Source organism: Schistocerca cancellata, chromosome 9 (assembly GCF_023864275.1).
Source record: "Schistocerca cancellata isolate TAMUIC-IGC-003103 chromosome 9, iqSchCanc2.1, whole genome shotgun sequence".
In the NCBI taxonomy this organism is placed as follows: Eukaryota; Metazoa; Arthropoda; class Insecta; order Orthoptera; family Acrididae; genus Schistocerca; species Schistocerca cancellata.
In genome coordinates this window covers 308,079,955-308,105,619 of record NC_064634.1, presented here as the reverse complement: position 1 = coordinate 308,105,619, position 25,665 = coordinate 308,079,955, and the positions used below count along the sequence as shown (strand labels likewise).

The window sequence follows — 25,665 nt, the reverse complement described above, 5'->3', positions numbered from 1 at the left end:
ATTGCTTGTAAAACATTCATGTGACTCATTGTAGCATATTGTTCAAGTGTGTGAGATCCATACAAAATAGGACTGACAGGAGATATTGAACATATACAGAGAAGGGCAGCACAAATGGTGTGTGTGATCCACAGCAGAATCATGGAAGTGCTGAAAAACCTGGACTGGCAGGTGGTTGAAGATAGATGCAACCTTTCCAATGGAGACCTACTTACCAAGTTTCAAGAACCAGTGTTAAATGAGGAATTCAGAAATATATAACTTCCTCCAGTTTATCATTTCCTTGAGGTCTGTGAAGGCAAGATCAGCCTAATTACTGCATGCACAGGGGCATTTAAACTGTAATTCTTCTCACACTACAAACCTGTGGTACAATGGGAACAACTCCCTGCTGTGTTCTTTACACTAGTGTACTGACTGCGAATGTTGTTACTTAATAACAGACAGTTATTATTTGGTATATTATCGGGAGAATCAAATTACTCGGTCACTGGTGAATGAGCTTACAGATTACATGGCTCCATTCTGAATATTTCTATCAGTTTATTCTCCTTCTCTATTAGTAGTTCACTCTTACTCTCTTTCTTCCTTTAAGTCATTTAATAGCTTGAACTGTTGTGTCATAAAAATAATGTGCAGAATTGTATATTAGAATTTACATGCTCCAAACTTAATATTTTTCAGGTGGCCATTTTGTTTGCAAACTGTTTGACTTATTTACACCATTCAGTGTAGGGCTTGTGTACCTGATGTACAAAAGTTTTAAGATGATTTGCATACACAAACCCAACACAAGCAGACCTGCCAATTCAGAAAGGTGAGTGAATCACTTAAAATTTGATTATTTCTATTTTTGATAGAGACAGAGTTTAGTAGGACATGTTCACTTCAATTGCATTGTGAGTCTAATTGTTAACTTTACTATCTCTTTGTACATACATTGCATATTATCTAAATAAAGATGCAGTAAAGGATAATGCAGCATTTTTGACGTACCCCTCTTGAGTTGACATTATTAATGAGTCTTAATTTTTAATACCCGTCTTATCAGCTCTTTCTTTTTAAAAGTTTTCTCATACCCTGTTTCTCTGCCCTGGTATTAATACTTCAATCCAATGAATGGCATTTTTGTTTGTTACCTTGTCCTACTTCTGCAAATTGCATTGGACTGCTATTACACATACTCATCTTGTCAATTGAAATAATTATTATAATAAGAGTATGTCTTCAATTGCTGCAGGTACATTATCTGTAAATGGAAGAGAACTGATTGTGATGATATTCGTGAATACTTGATGGAGGTGGCAAAACATTTATGGATTCATAAGTTATCAGATGATAAAGATATTCTTGAGATTGTGCCTCTTGCTAAATTAAAGGAGGATAAAGAATTTTTTGACTATATTGTCGAATCAAACAACAGGTGAGCTTTCATTGATCTAAAAGTAAAATTCTTTGTCAGAATGAGCTACGTTAGTGAATCATTTACAACATGCAGTAAATAGGACATTTATATTAATGCCTGCAACTTTTGGTCTTACTTTCCATGTTATAGTTAAGTAAAATGAGTCATTAGTTAGTATCTGATAAATATTGATTTATATGGCCTTCAAAATGTAAAGATAGTAGACAGGTAAACACTGACATGAAGAGAAAATGAACATCTGTTTAGCAGTTAATGAAAGAGAAATGGTTGGATCTCAAGTGTCAAAAGAGGTCAAACTACTGCTTCTTTTTCTTGTGTTGCGTCCTGCATCATCAAAGGGTCAGCATGGTTGTGAAAGGATTTGGCATAGTTAATTTAAGGAGTGGCCAGATGCCGTTCCTGTCACCATTCCAATTGCTGCTCCAGATGGAATGTGTGTTTGCCAGATATCTGCATATAGTGTAATTTATTGCAAGCGAGCAGAAATTTTTCTAAATGTTTGTGACTTGTGTAACTGAGGTGGCACTTGAATACCAGCCTAGTATTCAGCTTGTGGGATGAAGGAAGTTGCCTAAAACTCACTTCCAGGCTGCCTCGTACAGTGACATTGTCTTTAAACAGCTGGGCAGATTTCATCTGGAGCCGGTGCCTCTCCCCCTACCGGAAGCAGCACTTTTAACAATTGTGGCTATCTGGGTAGGAAAAAAAGAGGTTGGACTTCATGATAGGGAAATATTTTTAGGAAGGAGGAAAAAATATTTTTCTGTTCCAAGAGAGATGCAGTCACCAAAACCTGTGTGAAAAATACACAAGATGCAGGATACAGATCGGAAGTAATTGGAAGGGGCAATTTTTGCCATACCTGTAGTAATCCAGTAAAGCCACACACTTCACCTGAGTCATCATATGTACTGAACACCTTAGGGGATACTGCCTCTTGTGATTGGGTACAAGTTTGGGACTGCCAAGCATCTTGATCTGGAGTCTGATCAGTACTGCTTGTCCTCTATTGCCATAAACTCTGGGCGTGTTTCAGCACTCACTGCGAAGCCTGAAGATGGAATGTCATTCATGATCTTGTTGGGTTGATTGCCTGCATCATGAGCATGGGATGAACTTCAATAAAAATCTTTCAACTACTATATGTGCAGCATGCCAGTGGGGCAAGTGAATGTTGATGGGAAACAGTCACTAATAGATAATTACTATGTCATTTTTCACATCTCAGTTGCATAGAGCATATCTGGATATTGTGGGGCTTTGTCTGGACTGTCCTTTATTTGCCATGTTCCTTGTAAAACAAAAATGGAACTCATTAATATAATCAAAAATCTCCCAATGGTTTGGGTGGGCTGATTAGTAGTAGTAGTAGTAGAGCTAATAAACCTACTGAGAGGGGAAAGGTGGGAACTTGCGAGGGAAGGTTCTCTCCACTGATAAGATGTTAAATTAAATTAAACCAGTAGATTCTACAGAGCACGGCAGTGTTAAAACCAGTTTACTGTTATTAAGAGAGAGGAGGACAGTATTGAGACAGTTGTACCATTTTATTTCTTGAAGGAATTATAAGAAATGTAGTGGTACCTTGAAATCTATGAAGATATTGTCTAACAGTCTGCTTCTCATGTAGACATCTACTGTGCAACAAACAGGAACAAACGCTTTAAGTGACTGCCCTGTCATCTCTGAAAAACGCAATACCATCAGTTTTTGTATAGGTGCTGTGAGATGCAATGATGTTATTTACATTGCATAAAGAAGAGTGGGCATATAGCAATAAAATTAAAAGAATTAATGACATATTATGGAAGACATCAGCATTTGTACTACTTTTAACTCGTCCATATTGCCAGAACATGTGAAAGTAAGATATATAGCCCTTAAGATTTGAATGTTCATTCCAAGCCCCATCACATGTATCAAATACCAGAGGTTTAAGTGCACCGCTAAAGCATGTGAAGATGAACCTATCTGTGGCAGATATGTATCACTGACCCATGGAGCACAATGAACTCGGTCTTCGCAAGCCAAGTTCATTAATTGCTTCAGAAACAATGCTTTATGTAGGAAATGTTTGATAATTTAAGAACAAAGTGAAATGTGAGAAATTAAAGTGACTACAAAAATTTCTAACAGTTTATTAAAAAATTCATGCAATGCAGTAGCATCCTCGAACTTCACAATGCTGGAACACACAGTCGTAAATGTACTTACCAGAGAATAATTTCTCCTATCCCAGCATCACAATCTAAACTCACCATAGTACAAACATTTTCTAGCATGATAGCACAGAAATATAGTGCACAAAAGACAGCACAGAAAATTGCTGGACGTTCTGTTGCAAATCTGTAGACATCTCACAAAAAGAGGAGGTTACTAAATGGAAGAAACCAAAGAAATGGGTCCAAAGACTTAAGCTGATGTAAGTTTTATCCCCTGGTGGCTCAGATGATGACACACTTCAAGAACAGATGGAGTTCGAAGTTAGGTTATAAACCTGTTGCATCACTCAAACACATCTCTCTGCCATCGCTAAATCATTATTAACATGGGAAAGGCGAATAAAACATCAGCATCCAAATAGCTCCCATATTGCAGTTGAATGTTAATTGAGACAGGATTAATGTGGATGAACTATGATCCCTAGCAATGGTGAGCCCAATGTGTTTATGTCTGCGAGAGACACATTTTACACTCTGAAGGCACTGTATGGAGGGATTACCATCTCCACATAAAGTACGAAGGTAATTAAAAAAAGTAAGGGAACAAGTTGTCTGCAGGAAAATGTTTCTTCAGGAAATAAAAGTGATACAGCAGTTACTAAGACACAGATACATGTTAGTTTACATGTAGTCATCATTGTTGTCTAAGCATTTGTTCCATTGGTAAACCAGCCTGTCAAACCAGGGTAAAAGAAACCATTGTCCAGATTTAAGAGCCATTAACAATAGCCTTCTGAATGTCAGCATCATTTACGAAGTAGCAACCAGACACATCCTAAGAGATGAAAATCACTTGGTGTGAGATTCGGGCTGCATAGGGGTGTTCCAGTACAGTGCATTACAAACACAGGACAAAAGTATGCATATCATAGACTGTATGCAGTTGAGTGTTGGTGTGCAACAATGCACTGTCTTCTGGAAGTAGTCCTGTTTATTTCTTCCAAATTGTGTTTAGCAACCATTCCTGTATAGCACAATAACTAGCAGTATTCACAGACTCTCCGTGGGTGATGAAATCGACTAGTAGCGCACTCTGTGCATCCCAAAAGACTGTGTCCGGAACTTTACTTCTGGATTATATTATATCTTCTTGGTGTGTGTGTGTGTGTGTGTGTGTGTGTGTGTGTGTGGGTGTGTGTGTGGGTGGGTGTGTGTAGTTTTGTGGGAATTGGGGGGGTTCCAGGAGTGAGAGTGAGCTGTGTCAGTACTTTCTTCATCACAAGTGACATGTGATGCAACCACATTTAATACCCTGTGATGATACAGTGCATGAGTGTGACACCCTGTGCCTCCAGAGATGAACCCAATTCCCTACACTTTATTCTTGACTGAGAGCCGCCATGGTATCCAATGAGAGCACATCATCTGGAATTCCATTGTGTTGTGGACAATGTCCACTACACTGCCATTGGAGATGTTAAATTTGCGTGCAGTCTACCACACACGAATGTGGCCATCGGCTTAAATTAATCTGTGTTACAATTGCTTGGCTGCCGAGACCATTGCTTGTTTTACACATCTGTACTATTCTTAACAAATTCTTGGCACGAAAACCACTTCTAATTTTATGACCATAGAATTGCTCAATAAATTTGCATCTGTTGACAATGAAATGCTGCTGTACACTTGCTCCACAAATTTCCAGTTGTCGATGATGAATTGCAGCTTGGGTTGTTGTTTCAAATATGAAAACCCAATGCACTTTGCTCTTCAGTCACTGACCATGTATCTGGCAACATCTCCATCTCAAAACTTTATTTTCAGGAACAATGGCACAACTACTTCAATCAGTTGGTGATGCTTGAAATCTTCAGTAATCTATTCTGTCTATGTGGAATTTAACTCACATTGGAAATTTATACTTCTATGAGAATTCGTGTTATCTTTCTTGTTGAACCACCCTCATAAGCCTCACATGGGAGAAGGTTCAAAGTGATGTGGCCATATTCATTGAGGATGAATATTGCTATTTGCCTCTCCCCATTGCAAATAGTTGCTGCAACACAGGTTAACTATATGTTTGCTGTACCTGCACCAAATTGATGAAATGGACAAAGAGACTAAATAATTTCATTACAGAACTCCCTCCCTCGCATGTCATTTGAGAGGACTTAGTGTGTTACAAGCTTATATTAATGTGAGTGCTGCAAAATTGCTGTAATATTGGTCACCAAATGCAATGCCACTTCGTAAAAACCAATGCTACTATGTAAAAACCAATGACTTAAATAAAGTCATTGGTTGTTTAACTAGTGGCATTTCATTGGGCAACCAGTTCAGGAATTTTGCAGCATTCTTATTAATCTGCAGTACGGTTGCATTCTTCTTGTGTGACTTTATGTCACAAGTACAAGTTTATATGCCAACTAGATTAGAATGTCAGATCCCATAATCTGGTAGGTACGTTAGAAAATTTAAAAAGGGAAATGGATGGGTTAAAGTTAGATATAGTGGGAATTAGTGAAGTTCGATGGCAGGAGGAACAAGACTTTTGGTCAGGTGAATACAGGGTTATAAATACAAACTCAAATAGGGGTAATGCAGGAGTAGGTTTAATAATGAATAAAAAAATAGGAGTGCGGGTAAGCTACTACAAACAGCATAGTGAACGCATTATTTTGGCCAAGATAGACACGAAGCCCACCCCTACTACAGTAGTACAAGTTTATATGCCAACTAGCTCTGCAGATGATGAAGAAATTGATGAAATGTATGATGAGATAAAAGAAATTATTCAGGTAGTGAAGGGAGATGAAAATTTAATAGTCATGGGTGACTGGAATTCAACAGTAGGAAAAGGAAGAGAATGAAACGTAGTAGGTGAATATGGATTGGGGCTAAGAAATGAAAGAGGAAGCCGCCTGGTAGAATTTTGCACAGAGCATAACTTAATCATAGCTAACAATTGGTTCAACAATCATGAAAGAAGGTTGTATACATGGAAGAACCCTGGAGATACTAGAAGGTTTCAGATAGATTATATAATGGTAAGACAGAGATTTAGGAACCAAGTTTTTAATTGTAAGACATTTCCAGGGGCAGATGTGGACTCTTGACCACAATCTATTGGTTATGAACTGTAGATTTAAACTGAAGAAACTGCAAAAAGGTGGGGATTTAAGGAAATGGGACTTGGATAAACTGAAAGAACCAGAGGTTGTACAGAGTTTGAGGGAGAGCATAAGGAAACAATTGACAGGAATGGGGGAAAGTAATACAGTAGGAGAAGAATGGATAGCATTGAGGAATGAAATAGTGAAGGCAGCAGAGGATCAAGTAGGTAAAAACAAGAGGGCTGGTAGAAATCCTTGGGTAACAGAAGAGATACTCAATTTAATTGATGAAAGGAGAAAATACAAAAATGCAGTAAGGAAAGCAGGCAAAAAGGAATACAAACATCTCAAAAATGAGATCGACAGGAAGTGCAAAATGGCTAAGCAGGGATGGCTAGAGGACAAATGTAAGGATGTAGAGGCTTATCTCATGAGGGGTAAGATAGATACTGCCTACAGGAAAATTAGAGAGACCTTTGGAGAAAAGAGAACCACTTGCATGAATATCAAGAGCTCAGATGGAAACGCAGTTCTAAGCAAAGAAGGGAAAGCAGAAAGGTGGAAGGAGTATATAGAGGGTCTATACAGGGGCGATGTTCTTGAGGACAATATTATGGAAATGGAAGAGGATGTAGATGAAGATGAAATGGGAGATATGATACTGCGTGAAGAGTTTGACAGAGCACTGAGAGACCTGAGTCGAAACAAGGCCCCGGGAGTAGACAACATTCCATTAGAACTACTGAAAGCCTTGGGAGAGCCAGTCCTGACAAGACTCTACCATCTGGTGAGCAAGATATATGAGACAGGCGAAGTACCCTCAGACTTCAAGAATAATATAATAATTCCAATCCCAAATAAAGCAGCTGTTGACAAATGTGAAAATTATCGAACTATCAGTTTAATAAGTCACAGCTGCAAAATACTAACGCAAATTCTTTACAGACGAATGGAAAAACTGGTAGAAGCCGACCTCGGGGAAGATCAGTTTGGATTCCGTAGAATTGTTGGAACACGTGAGGCAATACTGACCCTACGACTTATCTTAGAAGAAAGATTAAGGAAAGGTAAACCTATGTTTCTAGCATTTGTAGACTTAGAGAAATCTTTTGACAATGTTGACTGGAATACTCTCTTTCAAATTCTGAAGGTGGCAGGGGTAAAATACAGGGAGCGAAAGGCTATTTGCAATTTGTACAGAAAGCAGATGGCAGTTATAAGAGTTGAGGGACATGAAAGGGAAGCAGTGGTTGGGAAGGGAGTGAGACAGGGTTGTAGCCTCTCCCCGATGCTATTCAATCTGTATATTGACCAGGCAGTAAAGGAAAAAAAAGAAAAGTTCAGAGTAGGTATTAAAATCCATGGAGAAGAAATAAAAACTATGAGGTTTGCCAATGACATTGTAATTCTGTCAGAGACAGCAAAGGACTTGGAAGAGCAGTTGAACGGAATGGACAGTGTCTTGAAAGGAGGGTATAAGATGAACATCAACAAAAGCAAAACGAGGATAATGGAATGCAGTCGATTTAAGTCGGGTGATGCTGAGGGAATTAGATTAGGAAATGAGACACTTAAAGTAGTAAAGGAGTTTTGCTACTTGGGGAGCAAAATAACTGATGATGGTCGAAGTAGAGAGGATATAAAATGTAGACTGGCAATGGCAAGGAAAGTGTTTCTGAAGAAGAGAAATTTGTTAACATCGAGTATAGATTGAAGTGTCAGGAAGTCGTTTCTGAAAGTATTTGTATGGAGTGTAGCCATGTATGGAAGTGAAACATGGACGATAAATAGTTTAGACAAGAAGAGAATAGAAGCTTTTGAAATGTGGTGCTACAGAAGAATGCTGAAGATCAGGTGGGTAGATCACATAACTAATGAGGAAGTATTGAATAGAATTGGGGAGAAGAGGAGTTTGTGGCACAACTTGACTAGAAGAAGGGATCGGTTGGTAGGACATGTTCTGAGGTATCAAGGGATCACCAATTTATTACTGGAGGGCAGTTTGGAGGGTAAAAATCGTAGAGGGAGACCAAGAGATGAATACACTAAACAGATTCAGAAGGATGTATGCTGCAGTAGGTACTGGGAGATGAAGAGGCTTGCACAGGATAGAGTAGCATTAAGACCACAACAACATGCCAACTAGCTTCACAGATGATGAAGAGATTGAAGAAATGTATGATGAGGTAAAAGAAATTATTCAGCTAGTTAAGGGATGCAAAAATTGTGACTGGGGTTTGGAATTCAATAGTAGAGAAAAGAAGAGAGAGAAAAATAGTTGGTAAATACGGATTGGGGGAAAAGAATGAAAGAGGAAGCCACATGGTAGAATTTTGCACAGAGCATAATTTAATCATTGCTAACTTATGGTTTAAGAATCATGAAATAAGATTGTATATGTAGAAGAGACCTGAAGACAGTGGAAGATTTCATAATGATTATTGATTGTATAATGATGAGACAGAGATTTTGGAACCTGGTTGTAAATTTTAAGACATTTCTAGGGGCAGATGTGGACTCTGACCACAATTTATTGGTTATGAAGTGTAGATTAAAACTGAAGAATTGCAAACAAGGTAGGAAGTTAAGACAATGGGGCCTAGATAAGTTGAAAGAACCAAAGGTTGATGAGAGCTTCAGAGGAAGCGTTAGCAAGCAATTGACTGGAACAGGGAAAAGGAATGTAGTAGACGACAGATAGGTAGCTTTGAGAGATGCAATTGTGAAAGCAGCAGAGGATCAAATAAGTGAAAAGAAAAGGCCTAGTAGAAGTCCTTGGATAACATAAGAGATACTAAATTTAATCGATGAAAGGAGAAAGGGAATACAAATGTCTAATAAATGAGAGTGACAGCCGGCCGATTTGGCCGAGCGGTTCCAGGCACTTCAGTCTGGAACTGGGCGACTGCTACGGTCACAGGTTCGAATCTTGCCTCGGGCATGGATGTGTGGTGTCCTTAGGTTAATTAGGTTTAAGTAGTTCTAAGTTCTAGGGGACTGATGACCTCAGATGTTGAGTCCCATAGTGCTCAGAGCCATTTGAGAGTGACAGGTAGTACAAAATGGCTTAGCAGGAATACCTAGAGGACAAATGTAAGGCTTTAGAAGCATATAAAGCTTGGGGAAAGATACACACCATTTACAGGATAATTAAAGTAGCCTTAGGAGAAAAGACAAACAGCTGTATGAATATCAAGAGCTCAGATGTAAAACCAGTTCTAAGCAAAGAGGGCAAACCTGAAAGGTGAAAGTAGTATATAAATGGTATATACAAGGGAGATGAACTTGAAGGCCATATTATAGAATTGGAAGAGGACATAGATGAACATGAGATGGGAGGTACAAAAGTGTGAAAAGAATTTGACAAAGCACTGAAAGTCTAAGTCAAAACAAGGCCCCAGGAGCAGACGACATTCCATCACAACTACTCATAGCCTTGGGAAAGTGAATCATGACAAAACTGTTCCATCTTGTGAGCAAGATGTATGAGACAGATGAAATACACTCAGACTTCAAAAAGAAAGTAATAATTCAAATTCCAAAGAAAGCAGGTTTGTGTGTTACTGAATAATAACCATGCGTGCAAAATACTAACATTAGTTCTTTACAGAAGAATGGAAAATCTGGTGGAAACTGATCATGGAGAAGATCAGTTTGGATTCTGGAAATGTAGGAACACCTGAGGCAGTACTGACTGTAAGACTTATCTTAGAAGGTAGATTAATGAAAGAGAAACTGATGTTTATATTGTTTGTGGACTTAGAGAAAGCTTTTGAAAATGTTGAATACTCTCATTGAAACTCTGAAGGCAGCAGGGGTAAAATAAAAGGAGTGGAAGGCTATTTATAACTAATGCAGAAACCAGATGGCAGTTGTAAGAATTGGGGGACGTGAAAGGGAAGCAGAGGTTGAGAAGAGAGTGAGACAGGGTTGTCACCTATCCTCAGTCTTATTCAGTTTGCACATTGTGCAAAAAGTAAAGGAAACCAAAGGAAAATTTAGAGGAGGGATTAAATTTCAGGGAAAAGAAATAAAATCTTTGAGGTTTACCAATGACATTGTAATTCTGTCTGAGACAGCAAAGGACTTAAAGGAGCAGTTCAATGGATTGGACAGTGTTTTCAAAGGAGGGTGCAAGATGAACATCAACAAAAGCAAAATGAGGATAATGGAATGTTGTCAAATTAAATCAGATGATGCTGAGGGAATTAGATTAGAAAACAAGACGCTTAAAGTAGCAAAATAACTGATGATGGCCAAAATAGAAAGGATATAAATTGTAGACAGGCTGTGGCAAGGAAATTGTTTGTGAAGAAGAGAAATTTGTTAACATCGAATATTAATTTAAGTCTGTGGAACTCTTTTCTGAAAGTATTTGTATGGTGTGTAGCAATGTATGGAAGTGAAACAAGGACAATAAGCAGTTTAGATAAGAAGGGAATAGACTCTTTTGAAATATGGTGCTACAAAAGAATGTGGAAGATTAAATAGATATGTCATGTAATTAATGAGAAGGTACTGAATAGAATTGGGGAGAAAAGAAATTTGTGGTGCAACCTGACCAGAAAAGAGACCATTCTGAGATATCAAGAGATCACTAATTTAGTATTTGGGAGGGGGGGAGGGGAGTGAGTTTGGGGGGTAAAAATCATAGAGGAGGGCCAAGATATAAACACAAAGGATGTAAGTTCCAAATGTTATTTGGAGATGGAGTGTCTTACACAGAACAGAGTAGCATGGGGAGCTCCACAAAACCAGTCTTTGGACTGAAGACTGCAACAACAACATTGTGCTCTATGGTCAGCCTGTTAAGAGTCTCATTCCTTTACAAACATTTTGAGCAGGGGATGAAGGATGCACGTCAGCACTTATTGGTTGGTTCATTTTTGTCCTTTTGTTCTTCTTTTCAAGCACTATCACCCATCTTGGAGCATGTTACAGGAGAAGTTAAAAAAATCCACTTTACACTGTTTGACTTAAACTTGTATCACACATATACAGTTTCATTCAGTTTGGTACATATTTGGTTGCAGCCAAAAGTGAATGAAATATTTTGACACACACATGTTCATACAGGGTGTTTGAAAAATGACCGGTATATTTGAAACGGCAATAAAAACTAAATGAGCAGCGATAGAAATACACCGTTTGTTGCAATATGCTTGGGACAACAGTACATTTTCAGGCGGACGAACTTTCGAAATTACAGTAGTTACAATTTTCAACAACAGATGGCGCTGCAAGTGATGTGAAAGATATAGAAGACAACGCAGTCTGTGGGTGCACCATTCTGTACGTCGTCTTTCTGCTGTAAGCGTGTGCTGTTCACAACGTGCAAGTGTGCTGTAGACAACGTGGTTTATTCCTTAGAACAGAGGATTTTTCTGGTGTTGGAATTCCACCGCCTAGAACACAGTGTTGTTGCAACAAGACGAAGTTTTCAACGGAGGTTTAATGTAACCAAAGGACCGAAAAGCGATACAATAAAGGATCTGTTTGAAAAATTTCAACGGACTGGGAACGTGACGGATGAACGTGCTGGAAAGGTAGGGCGACCGCATACGGCAACCACAGAGGGCAACGCGCAGCTAGTGCAGCAGGTGATCCAACAGCGGCCTCGGGTTTCCGTTCGCCGTGTTGCAGCTGCGGTCCAAATGACGCCAACGTCCATGTATCGTCTCATGCGCCAGAGTTTACACCTCTATCCATACAAAATTCAAACGCGGCAACCCCTCAGCGCCGCTACCATTGCTGCACGAGAGACATTCGCTAATGATATAGTGCACAGGATTGATGACGGCGATATGCATGTGGGCAGCATTTGGTTTACTGACGAAGCTTATTTTTACCTGGACGGCTTCGTCAATAAGTAGAACTGGCGCATATGGGGAACTGAAAAGCCCCATGTCGCAGTCCCATCGTCCCTGCATCCTCAAAAAGTACTGGTCTGGGCCACCATTTCTTCCAAAGGAATCATTGGCCCATTTTTCAGATCCGAAACGATTACTGCATCACGCTATCTGGACATTCTTCGTGAATTTGTGGCGGTACAAACTGCCTTAGACGACACTGCGAACACCTCGTTGTTTATGCAAGATGGTGCCCGGCCACATCGCACGGCCGACGTCTTTAATTTCCTGAATGAATATTTCGATGATCGTGTGATTGCTTTGGGCTATCCGAAACATACAGGAGGCGGCGTGGATTGGCCTCCCTATTCGCCAGACATGAACCCCTGTGACTTCTTTCTGTGGGGACACTTGAAAGACCAGGTGTACCGCCAGAATCCAGAAACAATTGAACAGCTGAAGCAGTACATCTCATCTGCATGTGAAGCCATTCTGCCAGACACGTTGTCAAAGGTTTCGGGTGGATCTGTGGAAAATATCGTACTATAGAGTTTCCCAGACCGCAGCGCCATCTGTTGTTGAAAATTGTAACTACTGTAATTTCGAAAGTTTGTCTGCCTGAAAATGTACTGTTGTCCCAAGCATATTGCAACAAACGGTGTATTTCTATCGCTGCTCGTTTAGTTTTTATTGCCGTTTCAAATATACCGGTCATTTTTGAAACACCCTGTATTAGGTTTTGTGTTTTCTTCCATGAACAGGCTCGTTATTGATCATGGAAAGAAGTCAAGTTGTCGTCATTTTGTTTCTCTGTAGAAGGATAAAAAATGAGTAAGAAATACCAGAATGTATTCAGAACACCCTTTCATCACTTTATGACAGGAGTTTGAATCATTCAACAATATCTTCTCAGTGCTATGAGAGTACAAAGGAATATTTTTGAATTACTTCATGATGTCAATGAAATCATTTGATGAATTGTACATGAAGTTAAAGAACCATCTTCAACACCAACATACATTTATGAGGGAGTGTAATCAACCATGCACTTTATTATAATTTTATGTGTTTTTAAATAAATGTCATTTGTTATTTTCTCAATTTTCATATCATTTGCCTTTAAATTTTCTCAAAATTGTGGTGAGTTGTCCTTATGTACTATGTCTCTCATTTGACAAAAATCAGTTTTTCAGTACTACCCAAGTCCATGTTTTTACTGACGTCAGATTCATCAATGTCATTGTAAAGTTTAACGCAAACATCTTTCCATGCTTTCTGCATCTTAAATTAATCCTCATGTTTTTCACAAGTTTTGACCCACAGCACTTATTTAGACTGTCTCACACAAATCAGCCGATGCAGATCAACATCTGGTAAACAACTTTCAAAAGATAACTTTTAAAGAGATCCACACAATATCGGGTTAAAACTGAAGTGTGCGTGTGTCAGTGCTTCAATTGCTTTCTGTTCCGTGGACATGAGTTTGCACCTTATAGAAACCTGATGAAACCTGTTCGTATCAAGGGAGTATTTTGTGTTCTACTGTTTCTATTAGGTACCAAATAGAAACTGTAGCACTGCTTTGCACTTGTCAGCAGGGATCATAAGAAGACCTGAAAAGTAACTGAACCAAATGGAACCACACAGTATGAAATAGGTCTTAACCTAGGACTCAGAACATTATCCCAAACTTCAGAGACACACAACCCTAATACCCCTCCTGAAATGGGGAAAGGACCAGCTGTGCTCCAGTGGTGGTCATAATGTTGCCATCAATACCTGAGTAGGACAGTGCATGGAGCGAATGGTGAGCAGCCATGTGGCTCAGGTCCTAGAATCCAGATTTCTCTATAGTCACTTCCAATGTGAGTTCTGTACCAATCTCTCAACAATTGATAGCTTTTTCCATCTGGCTATCCTATGCAGGAATCATCTAGTAAGTATCTTTTTCGGCCTTGAGAAAACATACAAACCCACATAATTGAATAAATTCCTCAAGCAGCTCTGTCAGTGGGATTTCCAGGACTGACTCCTTGTGTTGTAATATTGCTTTTGCCCCAGTGCATCCTCCGTGCATAGGTTAGTAAGCCTCTATTGTCTACCTGGAGGTGCCTCCTCATGTTACATAAAGCATACCAGCCTTGACTGATACCATGTTACATGAATTCCATCCATCCAGTCAGCTACCCATTATGATGGTGTTTACCACTAGCAACAAAAGTACAACATTTCCCTTGCACTGGCAAGAGCAGTGTCAATCTTTACTTGTATGAAAGCAACTATACACAGCAAGGTTGTTGTTGGAGATATGCAAGTCTATCACATCTTGCAGTTATTGATCTGTTTTCTTCTAGATGTGCCAGATCTCGATGCGGAGGTGTAGCTGCAATGGTGAATTATGAAGGGACTTCTCTGCTACTGATTTAAAAATAGATGCCATATCATTCCATTTATCCAGTGGTGGCATCACATACACTGCACTTTACACTTTGTTGCACAGTTATATCCAGTCTGCAATTATAGGCAGAGTATCCAGAATGCACTTGTATGATGCACATACGCGATCTCATGTTCATTGACCATGAGCGTTTAAGATGAGCAATAAACTAGGTTGTAATCAGTGAAAACCACTTGCAATATGTTGACTAAGGAGGCCAGTGATGTTGATCCTATCTTTAATTGTTAGAACTTGACAACGTCATGGAAAGGATAGATTGCTACTCGCCATGGGCGAGACATTGAGTCACAGACAGGTGCAACAAAAAGACTGCTAAACATGTGAGCCTTCGACAAAGAGGCATTCTTCTAAAGTAGACAGCATATACACGCATTCAAGAAAGCATAACTCTCACACACATCACCACCATCTGTGGCCACTGAGGCCAGACTGCGAGCAACTGTGCAGCTAGATGCAGTGCGAGGTTAGATGGGGAGAAAAGTAGAGAAGTAGAGGATGGGAAAAAAGACTGTTGGTGCATTGGTGGAATAGAAGGCTATGTAGTGCTGGAGTGGGAGCAGTGAAAGGAGTGAAAGGGATAGGTGGGTGAAGGATAAGGACTAGTGAAGCTTGAGGCCAAGGGTTATGGTAATACAGGGTATATTGCAGGAAGATTTTCCACTTGCACAATTCAGGAAATTCAGAATAGCTGGTGTTGGTAGGAAGAGTACAGAGGCGTGGTCTTTGAAGCAGTCATTGAAGTCACTTCGAAACATGTTTTTTGCTTGTGAAGTCCATATGAAGCTAGATTTTTGAAAATGAGTTTCGAATTTTATCGTAAGAATGCTTTTTTAATTTACTTGATTCACTTTAAACCATTTCATGCATTCAATTCATGTAAGAATGAAGTTTAAGTGTTGCATTTATCTTGACTTTAAACCATGGAATCTTGACAGTGGATAAAATTATTGAATAAGAATTGTTTTGACTTTATTCGTTTATCTACTTTCATGCAAAGTTTGAACCAAATACGAACAAGTTTAAAGTATAGAAGCAGCATGCTTCAAAAACCTCCCAGAAACACATGGTTTTTGCACATAAAATCTGACTGGTGCACATACAACTGGTGCCATAGCCGAGCATTAATTTCAACCCAATTAAAATCTTTTGCAAAAAGAATGAATCAGTTTAAACAACTCTGGTTTGTTGTTCAAACATTGCTTAGTATTATTATTCATGTCTGGGCCCAATAGGACCACACAAGGTACAATCAATCAATGTCACTTTTGATGATTGGCCTTCCTTCGTTTCCAAATTTGTTTCATCCTTTCAGAAAGAAGTCTCTTTCTTTGATCATACCGCAGTGTTCCAGTCTGTATTCTAATTTCCCTCCGACCATTTTTCCAATCATGTATCTTTTGTCTGAATGTTTTTCTATCTGTAATGTGTGCCTGAGTTGCACAGGCTACTTTAAGATCCTACTTAATCGCAGCGATCAATTTAACTGATTCAGTTTTGGCTTTACTCCTTTCTTCTAGACTTCCACCATTTGTTTTATCAACCGAGTGGGTGCCATTTTTTAATGTGCCTGTAGAATTTAAGTCTTCGTTTCCTCATGTAACAATGTGTATTCTTCTATTTCCTTATTACTTCTCAGCTTATACGTTTCTCCATCAGTAATTTTGGAGCCTAATATTTTCCTAATAATCTTTCTTTCTTTCTTTCGAATTTCGTCTGTATCTCTCTTTCTATTTAAAATTAAAGTTTCTGCTCCATAGAGATGTTCAGGTTTGGTTACAGTGCTCTAATGCCTAAGTTTACTAAATATAGAAAGTAACTTTTTGTTACAAATATTTTGTGTTAATCTGAATGCAGTTGCCATTTTTTGACAGCCAACTTTGTTTGCAGCTTTTTCCAGACCATTTTCTTGTACTATTTCTGCCCCAAGTATTTGAATTGAGAAACCTTTTTTATTTTTCCATATTTCGTGTTCAAAAACTTTGTGCGTGTTTGTTGCATGTCATATATTTCATTTTTTCCAATGATAATTGTAGACCTATTTTTTCCACAACTTCTTTAAGAATTTCAATTTGTTTTTGAGTTGTGATCATATCCCTAGTGAAAATTACCAGATCATCTGCAAAGGTGAGGCAATCTACTTTAATATTACATTTACCCAACTTGTTTGGTTGATTTATATTTGGATTCAACTTTTGCTCACGCCATTCAGTAATTACCTTTTCCAAAGGTAATTATAGAAAATTATAGAATGGAAAGAGCAGAAGTAATTACCTTTTCCAGAGGTAATTACAGAATGGCGAGAGCAAAAGTTGAGTCCAAATATAAACAGTAATGGAAAGAATCCATCTCCCTGTCTAACACCTGTCTTTATATCAAATGGTTCAGAAATTTTTCCCATGAATTTAACTTTAAAGCTAGTGGCAGTTAACGTTTCCTTGATCATTGTTAGAGTTTTAGAGATTCACAACTAACTGAGTCGTAGGCTTTTTTAAAATCCCCAAACGTACATACAATATTGTTGCTAGAAATCCTTTGGAGCCTAAGGATTAGTTTTAAATTAAGAATTTGTTCCTGACAGTATCTGTTTTGTGTAAAGCCTGCTTGGTATTCACCAGTTTTAGGTTCTAACTGTTCTTGGGTTCAGTCAAGTAAACATTGTGAGAGAATTTTGTATGTGACTGGGAGAAGAGAGATTCCTCAGTAATTATTACCATTGGTTCTGTCCCCTTTTTTATGCAATGGATGAATTAGGGCAGTTTTCCAGTCCTCAGGTATTTTCTCAGTTTGCCAGATATGTATGTCCTATTAGTTGAGTAATCTCCATATTTTGATTTCATCAGATTCTTCAGAGTTAGGGTTGGTGTTATTAGTGTGCTGTAGTTGGAACTAATTCACTGGTTCCGGTCAGTTTAATAGTTCTTCAAAATAATTAGCAAGTACCTGGTTAAGAGCCAAACTGCCATTTTTGTTTTTGAAGCAAAGACTTTGAGGTTGATAACTGGTTAGTTTTGTTTTGAATGTTTTATAAAAGTTTCTTGTATTGTTCTTTTGGGAGTCTTTTTCAATTTCTAAAAGTTGAGCATTTTTGTAGTTTTCTTTAATGTGTCAGATTAATTTAGATGTTTCTTTTCTTATAGTTAGAAATGTGTATGTATTTTCAGTTTTGTTACTATTCCGATTTTTGAATGCCTCATGCCTAGACTTAACTGCAATTTCACAGTTTATGTTCCACCAAGGGTGCTTTTGTTTCTTTTGAAGTGGAATTAAACTTTGTGCTGTTTTGTTGAATTTTTCTTGTAGACTTTGCCAATTGTTGATTTTTTTTTGTCAAGTTTGCTTGTTAGAGTTGGTGTTATTTTAGCAATGTAAATTTTGGGATAACATTTTCTGTTTTGAAGAGTTTTTGGGGTCATTCATGTTAAATAATGCTCAGAATCAATATCAGCCCCTTTGCTAACTTGGAAATTTAAAATTTCTTTGTAGATAGGGTATGAAATTGCTACATAAATGATTTGAAATTCCCCAATAAATGTATTGGGTGCCCACCAAGTTTTTTGTTTAGAAGGATTCTTCTAAAATGTGTTGACATGAGTTTTAGGTTAAAATTTTTGTGTGTTTCAATAAGTCTTTGGCCATTTTGGTTTGTCTATTTATGCACAGGAAATCCACTTACTTTTTTCTTATATTTCTTCTTTTTATATAATTGATTGAGCATTAAAATCACCCATTAAAATTTAACATAGTTTGAGGGAATTTTCGAGATGCTTTCTAACATTTCTCAAGCTTCATTAACTTCTTCAGGTTTTTTTAAGGTTGTCATAATTGACTGGCGTATGGACATTAATTAAAGTGTATGCTTTATTTGCACATTTAAGACGAATTGTCATTAGTCTATTATTAATGGATGTTTCCTCCATTATTGCATTTAAAATATTTTTGAAGACTGCAAAAGAAACTCTCAGATGTGCTTATTATTAAGTATTCTTTTATCAGTTTTACTTTTAACAATACAATAATTACAAAATCTATGGTGTTATTGTCTGTCATCCATTTTTCTTGAAGTGCCAAAATTTGAATCTTGTGCTCTTTTAACGTTCACATGATCGCAAAATGACTGTTTAAGTGTTGAAAAAATGCATTTATTTTGGCTTTAAGATGGCCAGAGGACTGCGACTTCCTCTGTTGAATCACGTTGCATTTTAACCCGGCCACCCCAGAATCCGAAAGACCATTTGTGGCAATATTGTGATTATCAAAATGCTCCATGATGATTGTACATGGAATCAGATGGACTTGAGTAGACTCATTGAGTGAACTCATAGTATTAAGACAGGAACGGTTAGTTCCAAAACATAAATTTCAGCTGCACCACTGACGAACAGACACTGACCACTTTGTCGCTTGCTACAAGATGGACACAAAGTGGATTTGGTTTTGTTTTGTCTTGTTCTAGGACTGCTTATTTTGTGTTCGCAGCTCTCCACCATATCTGATAGAACGTTCATTATTTCTGGACTTTATTAATATATTATAACATTGCTAAATATATTATGTATTTGAGCACAACCACTACCCTACTCTACTTTCCACCCAAATTGCAATTCTGAAATTTCAGACGTATTTGTTACAGCACTTCCATTCATTTGTCTAAAATCTTAAATCTCCAAAACTTCTTCACTGGTTGGTTTGAAATTTTGACATAACATTGTATTTGAATATGCATGAGTTTTTATATACCTACTGGGGCGCCATCTTATCTGTTATCTATATAAAGCTGAGCGCATATGTGTATCTGTATCTGGACTGATTTCAATCAAATCTTGTACATAAACAGCTGGCCTCTTGATTGTTAGCAGTTTGGGGTTTATCACCTCATAGACACAAAAGGACAAGATATGCAGCCTAAAACTTTTTTTCTGGCCTATGGCATATAGACTGCCATGGGTGACAGGTATGTCGGTTGGAAACAGTAATGGCCTACCAAGTAAAGGGGAAACACTATCATCAGAAAATCTTGAAAGTTCATAGCGAATTTACTTTAAATTTTTTCATGCTACTCTAATAAACATTTGGATGGGTATAGTGTCTCTCTCTACCTCCCCCCCCTCTCCCCCTCCTCCCCCCTCCTCCCCCTCTCTCCCCCCCCCCCCCTCTCTCTCTCTCTCTCTCTCTCTCTCTCTCTCTCTCTCTCTCTCTCTCTCCACACAAGCTTTTGGCCAAAGCCTAGCCCACTCTAGTTGAGCTTGAGCGGCTGGAGATAGTGGTCATATGTGTGTGAAAGTGTGTGTATTTTCCTTTTTTTCTGTATAAGGCTTTGGCTGAAAGCTTATAGTGTAACAGTCTTTTTTGTTGTGCCTGTCTGGAACTCAGTGTGTCATGTTTATGGTGAGTAGCAGTCTATCCATTTCACAATTTCCGATATTCCAATCTGGACTTCTCATTGTTCAGATATTAAAAATGATGTATAATTCAATTACTCTATGTGTCTGTTGGTAGTACAAAAAATTTTGCCTCCTTAAGGTAACTACTAGTCAGCAGTGCAATCATATAATCTTATAGAACATTAACATAGGTAATAGTTAAATGGTTGCTAATGTCAATTCCCCTGCCTCCTCATTGTCCTTATCAACACAGCTATCAGCCTTTTCTTCCTCTGCATGTACATTTCTCCTAGCCTTTCATATTTTTATATCTTGGTAGTCTTGCTAAATGTGGGACATGAGATGAAATCTGTCAAGATGCTCATCGTTGCTGGTACATCCAGTGTTTGGGACAGTGTTTGTAAGGAGGCAACTGAAATTAGATTGGCAGCCAATTTGATTAATAGAGATGACATTGAACCCTGTACTGTCTTTGTTGTAGCTGGCAGTGTTCTTTGGTGTAGTTGGTCCATGTGTTTGAGAAGGATAGTTTTTGCTTTTAGTACATCACTGACATCAATGTTCTGCTAAGGGTGGTGCTCAAATGTAACAGAAGTATCTACCGAATAGGCTGAATATATTTGCTATAAAAATGTTACTCAAGTATTATGATCAGCTGTCTGTAATTGTCTTCTAATTTGCCAATTATTCAGGTCATCAAGAGTGAAACTTTTTGTACTCTCATTTTGCTTTCTGTTGATGAGACTTCTGACAACAATGTAAGATGGACTTGTAATATGGTAGTTGAGAGAAACTGAATGAAAGTGAATCAATTAACTGTTTGCGGCGGCTTTAGGGCAACCACACAACAGCTGCTAGAACTGTCCACATAAATTACTTCTTTCTGGTTGATGTGGAACTATTAGCAAAATTGACCATAGTGAAATTATTTACCAAGGAAAATCACCGAACAGCTGTACATTTTGAGAAGTTGTTTTATTTTATTTTGACAACCAGTTCCAGCCTTTCAATATGCCATCCTGAGGCCCCATATGCATGTCATGTGAAGATATTCCGATCCATTGATACTTGCATGCTTTAACTGTCAGTATCTGTATACCATGAATTCGTCACCCGAGTGCTTCCTTCAAAGACTAGACAACAACTCTGGTGAATTTGTTCTCAAAGCAGTGGAAACAACCTTTAGTAAATAAGGAATTTTGCACATTTTCAGTAAGGGAGACATACTGATTATAATATGTCTTATCTTGATAGGGAACACATAGGACATCTTTTACAAATGAAAGAAGTGCATTATATAACTTTAAAAATTGGCTACTATGAAGGAATGAGAGTTTGTACCTTTTGCACTTTTGAACTGTCACGTTTTTCATAATAAATTTACTTCCTTTTCCAGGCGACTGACTTAATGATTGAACACAATAAGTATTAAATTAGAATACTGTAGTGTTAGGTAGTCTTGTTGATTTATATATAAAAGAATGAAATATTGCATAACTTGTGACAGCTTACATCTTTTTTAATTTCATCTTGATCATTTAAAATTGTTGAGAATGTTTTAGAATATATTTAGTTACAATAACACATTGTTAATTTAGTTTTCTTCATTTCACACTTTAACTTTAAAAAGTAAAACTTTTGAGATATGAAAATTCCAGGATGTAAGTGACCAATAAAAAATGAAGATGGACAACGACTTGCCTACATAAACAGAGGCTACAAAAGTCATGGGATAGCGATATGCACATATACAGATGGTGGTAGTATTGCATCCACAACATATAAAAGGACAGTGCATTAACGGAACTGTAATTTGTACTCAGAGGATCCATAAAAAGATTTCTAACGTTATAGTAACATGATGGGAATTAACAGACTTTGAATTCAGAATGGTAGTTGGAGTTAGACACATGGGACATTCCATTTTGGAAATCATTAGGGAATTCAATAGTCTGAAATCCGCATTGTCAAGAGGGTGCCAAGAACACCAAATTTCAGGCATTACCTCTCATCACGGACAATGCAGTGGCCAATGGCCTTCACTTAATGATTGAGAGCAGTGGTGTTTGCATAGAGTTATCAGTGCTAACAGACAGATTGAAATAAAAGCAGAAATCAATGTCGGACATATGATGAATATATCTGTTAGCACAACGCAGCAAAATTTGGTGTTAATGGGCTATGGAGCAGACAACCAATGTGAGTGCCTTTGCTAATGGTATGACATTGCCTGCAGTGCATCTCCTGGGCTCATGACCATATTCAGCTCAACCCTAGATGACTAGGAAACTGTGGTCTGGTCCAATAAGTCCTGATTTTAATTGGTAAGAGCTAATGGTACCACAGGTCGCTAATGGTGGCACAGGCCCCACAAAGCCATGGACACAAGTTGTCATCAAGGCACAGAATAAGGTAGTGGTGGCTCCATATGGTGGCGGCTGCATTTCGTGGAATGGACTGGGCTCGCTGTTCCAACTGAACTGATCATTGACTGGACATGGTTATATTTGGACTTGGAGAACATTTACAGCCCTTCATAGACTTTATGTTCCCAAAAAATGATGTAATTTTTATGGATGACAATGTGCCATGTTTCTGGGCCACAATTGTTCAGAGTTGTTTTGAAGAACTAGTTAGAGCGAATGAATTGGCCAGCCAGATCACTCAACATCAATTCCACTGAACATTTATGAGACATCTAGAGATCAGTTCTTGCAGAAAATCCTGCACCAGCCACACTTTCGCATTTATGGATGGTTATAAAGGCAGCATTGCTCAGTATTTCTGCAGGGGAATATATGTCACATTGAGTTTCTGCACTATGCTGGGCAAAGGGAATTCCAACATCATATTAGGAGGTATCCCAATGACTTTTGTCACCTCATTGTACAAATGATGGGTTGTGCACAGATATCCTTAAAGACTAAATTTTGAGGCTCACACACACACACACACACACACACACACACACACACACACACTCACTCTCTCTCTCTCTCTCTCTCTCTCTCTCTCTCTCTCTCTCTCCCCCTCCCTCCCTCCCTCCCTCCCTCCCTCCCTCCCTCCCTCCCTCTCTCCTGCCCCCTCCCTCTCCCGCTCCTTCTCTGTTAAGCTGTCTCTCTCTCTCTTTCAGAGTTCAGAGAGAGAGTGAGGGAGAGATCATCTGGCCTAATTGCGCACTTATTCAGCTGTACTGACTGCTCAAGAATGGGGTTAGAAGGAGGCGGGGAGGGTGCAAGGTCAGGAGGAGTGTACACGACTCACAACTGAGTGAATAGATGAAGCATTGAATTGTTGAAAGACACACAGAAAATAATGGAAACTTTTGTAGCTTTCAGACAAGTTCTTTAATGAGCTATAGTACACACATACGCTCAGAGTCAGCTGTCTCCCTTACTCCTCAATTATTTGCATTCTGCTAGAACTTTCCTTACTATAGTTTTAAAACACAGCATTTCATGAGATTGCCTACATGCTATCCACTCAGATAGTCAAGAGTTTTAATGTGCTGCTTCTGTGGCATGGGGAAAGTGAGCCCATCCTGGCTCAAATATGCTTCACAGTTTAACGTTAAGGGTAACATTAAGGGCTGGTGAGCCAGCCAGCCTGGATGTCGTGTGTATGAAGTTTACCACATACTGCTATTTAAAAACCGGGCTGGTACCCATGTTCCACCTGAGATACATACTCTGCAAACATTTAGAAAACATTCTCATACCTACATATGTGATTAACTCTGGATACAGACAGGTAGGGTGGGTGGGGGTGGAGGGTGAATAAGGGACTGATGACGTAGGATGTTCGGTCTCTTTGAACCCTTCATCAGCCTATACTTCCAAAGGGTATCTTTGCCTTCATCCACTTGTGAAGAATTTTTCCTTATAATATCTGTCAACTTGATAATGATGTGTAATTTTCAAAGTGGTTTAACAAATCCAGAGATGTAATGTAACCATATGATTGGGAAGTCTATTATATAGTTACTCATCAACTGAAGGTTCATTTTGTTTCAGCATGATGAAATACTATGTTTTCAAGATATTTTTCATGATATTTATAAGAAGCAGAGTTAACCACCTGCAAATCTACATTGCTTGCTTTTTTAAGTGTGTTTTAGCTTTGTTGTCATTGCTTGAGGCCATCAGATTGGAGAATATAGGGTATGCATATTGCAAGTGTTGGACAAAACAGTGCAGGAGTAAATAGAAGCCATCCTGGAACCATTAAATTTAAATCCCCACTTGACTAATCTAGACTTGTGAAAATATTTCTACACAAATACCAGCTGAATATCCGACGTTGCCCGGGTATATATTTATTCTGCAGTCTTCTGTTAGTCCATCTCCTACTCCCCCCCCCCCTCTCTATCTCTATCAGTCTCCTCCCCCATCACTTCTTTGTTGATCTTCTCTGCCACCTCAATCTGTCCACCTCCCCCACCACCTTCTCTCTGGTCATCTCCTCCTGCCCCTCTCTCTGTCCATCTCTTCCACCCCTTTTTCTGTCCATCTCCTTGTCTCCCATCTTTCTGTCCACCTTCTGATCTTCCCCTTCTTTGTCCACTTCCTCCTCCCTCTCTGCCTGTTCATTTCCTCCTCCTTCCTCCCTTTGCCTATCACTTCCTTCCCCTGTCTCTGTCCATCTCCTACTGTGCCCTCTCACTGTCCATTTCCCCCTCCCTCTCTCATCATTATATCTTCCCCCCCCCCCCTTCCCTTCGCCCCCTCCTCAGAAGTGCTGCATTCTTCGAGGGCTGGGCTTCCTACATTTTGTGTTGATTTATAACTTTAATACTTGTCAGATATTAGCAGCACATTTGGACTCATTCTTGTTGCCCTTTACAGATGAGTTTCCATATAGTTATTAGTTTTTAAGCAGGGTCTTCTATTATCAATCTCAGTACATGTATCCTATGCCATCTTTCTGAGCTCACAGTTCCAGCATACTCTAGATGGCTTGCGGCAGGTCTGAGTGTTCCCTCTCTCTGTTCATCTCCTCCTCCCCCCATCTGGGTCCATCTCCCCCCCCCTCCCCCCCTGCAATCTGTCTTCATGTCCTCCTTTCCTCCCTCTCTGTCTGTCCATCTTCTTCTCCTCCTCCCTTCTCTCTCTACTTTATCACACTCAACCCAATAGGAGGCTGGAAGTTCTCACCCCACATTATTTCTTTCTACATTGTAACTAATAAGTGATCCAAATCTGGTTGAATTCATTCCAGGGGCTTTGGATGAGCTTTTCAACACAGATGTACCCATGCACATGTCAGATATATTTCAC

At 38.8% G+C, this 25,665-nt stretch overlaps 1 protein-coding gene across 1 annotated transcript in view; it reads left to right on the top strand.

Annotated features, from left to right (window-relative positions):
• Window positions 1-25,665, top strand: part of LOC126101561 (cap-specific mRNA (nucleoside-2'-O-)-methyltransferase 1) — a 275,895-nt gene that overhangs the window by 138,804 nt on the left and 111,426 nt on the right. The window contains exons 10-11 of the mRNA XM_049912198.1: window positions 685-817; window positions 1,241-1,423. Of these exons, the coding sequence (XP_049768155.1) occupies window positions 685-817; window positions 1,241-1,423 (316 nt within the window). The remainder of the gene's footprint in view (window positions 1-684; window positions 818-1,240; window positions 1,424-25,665) is intronic.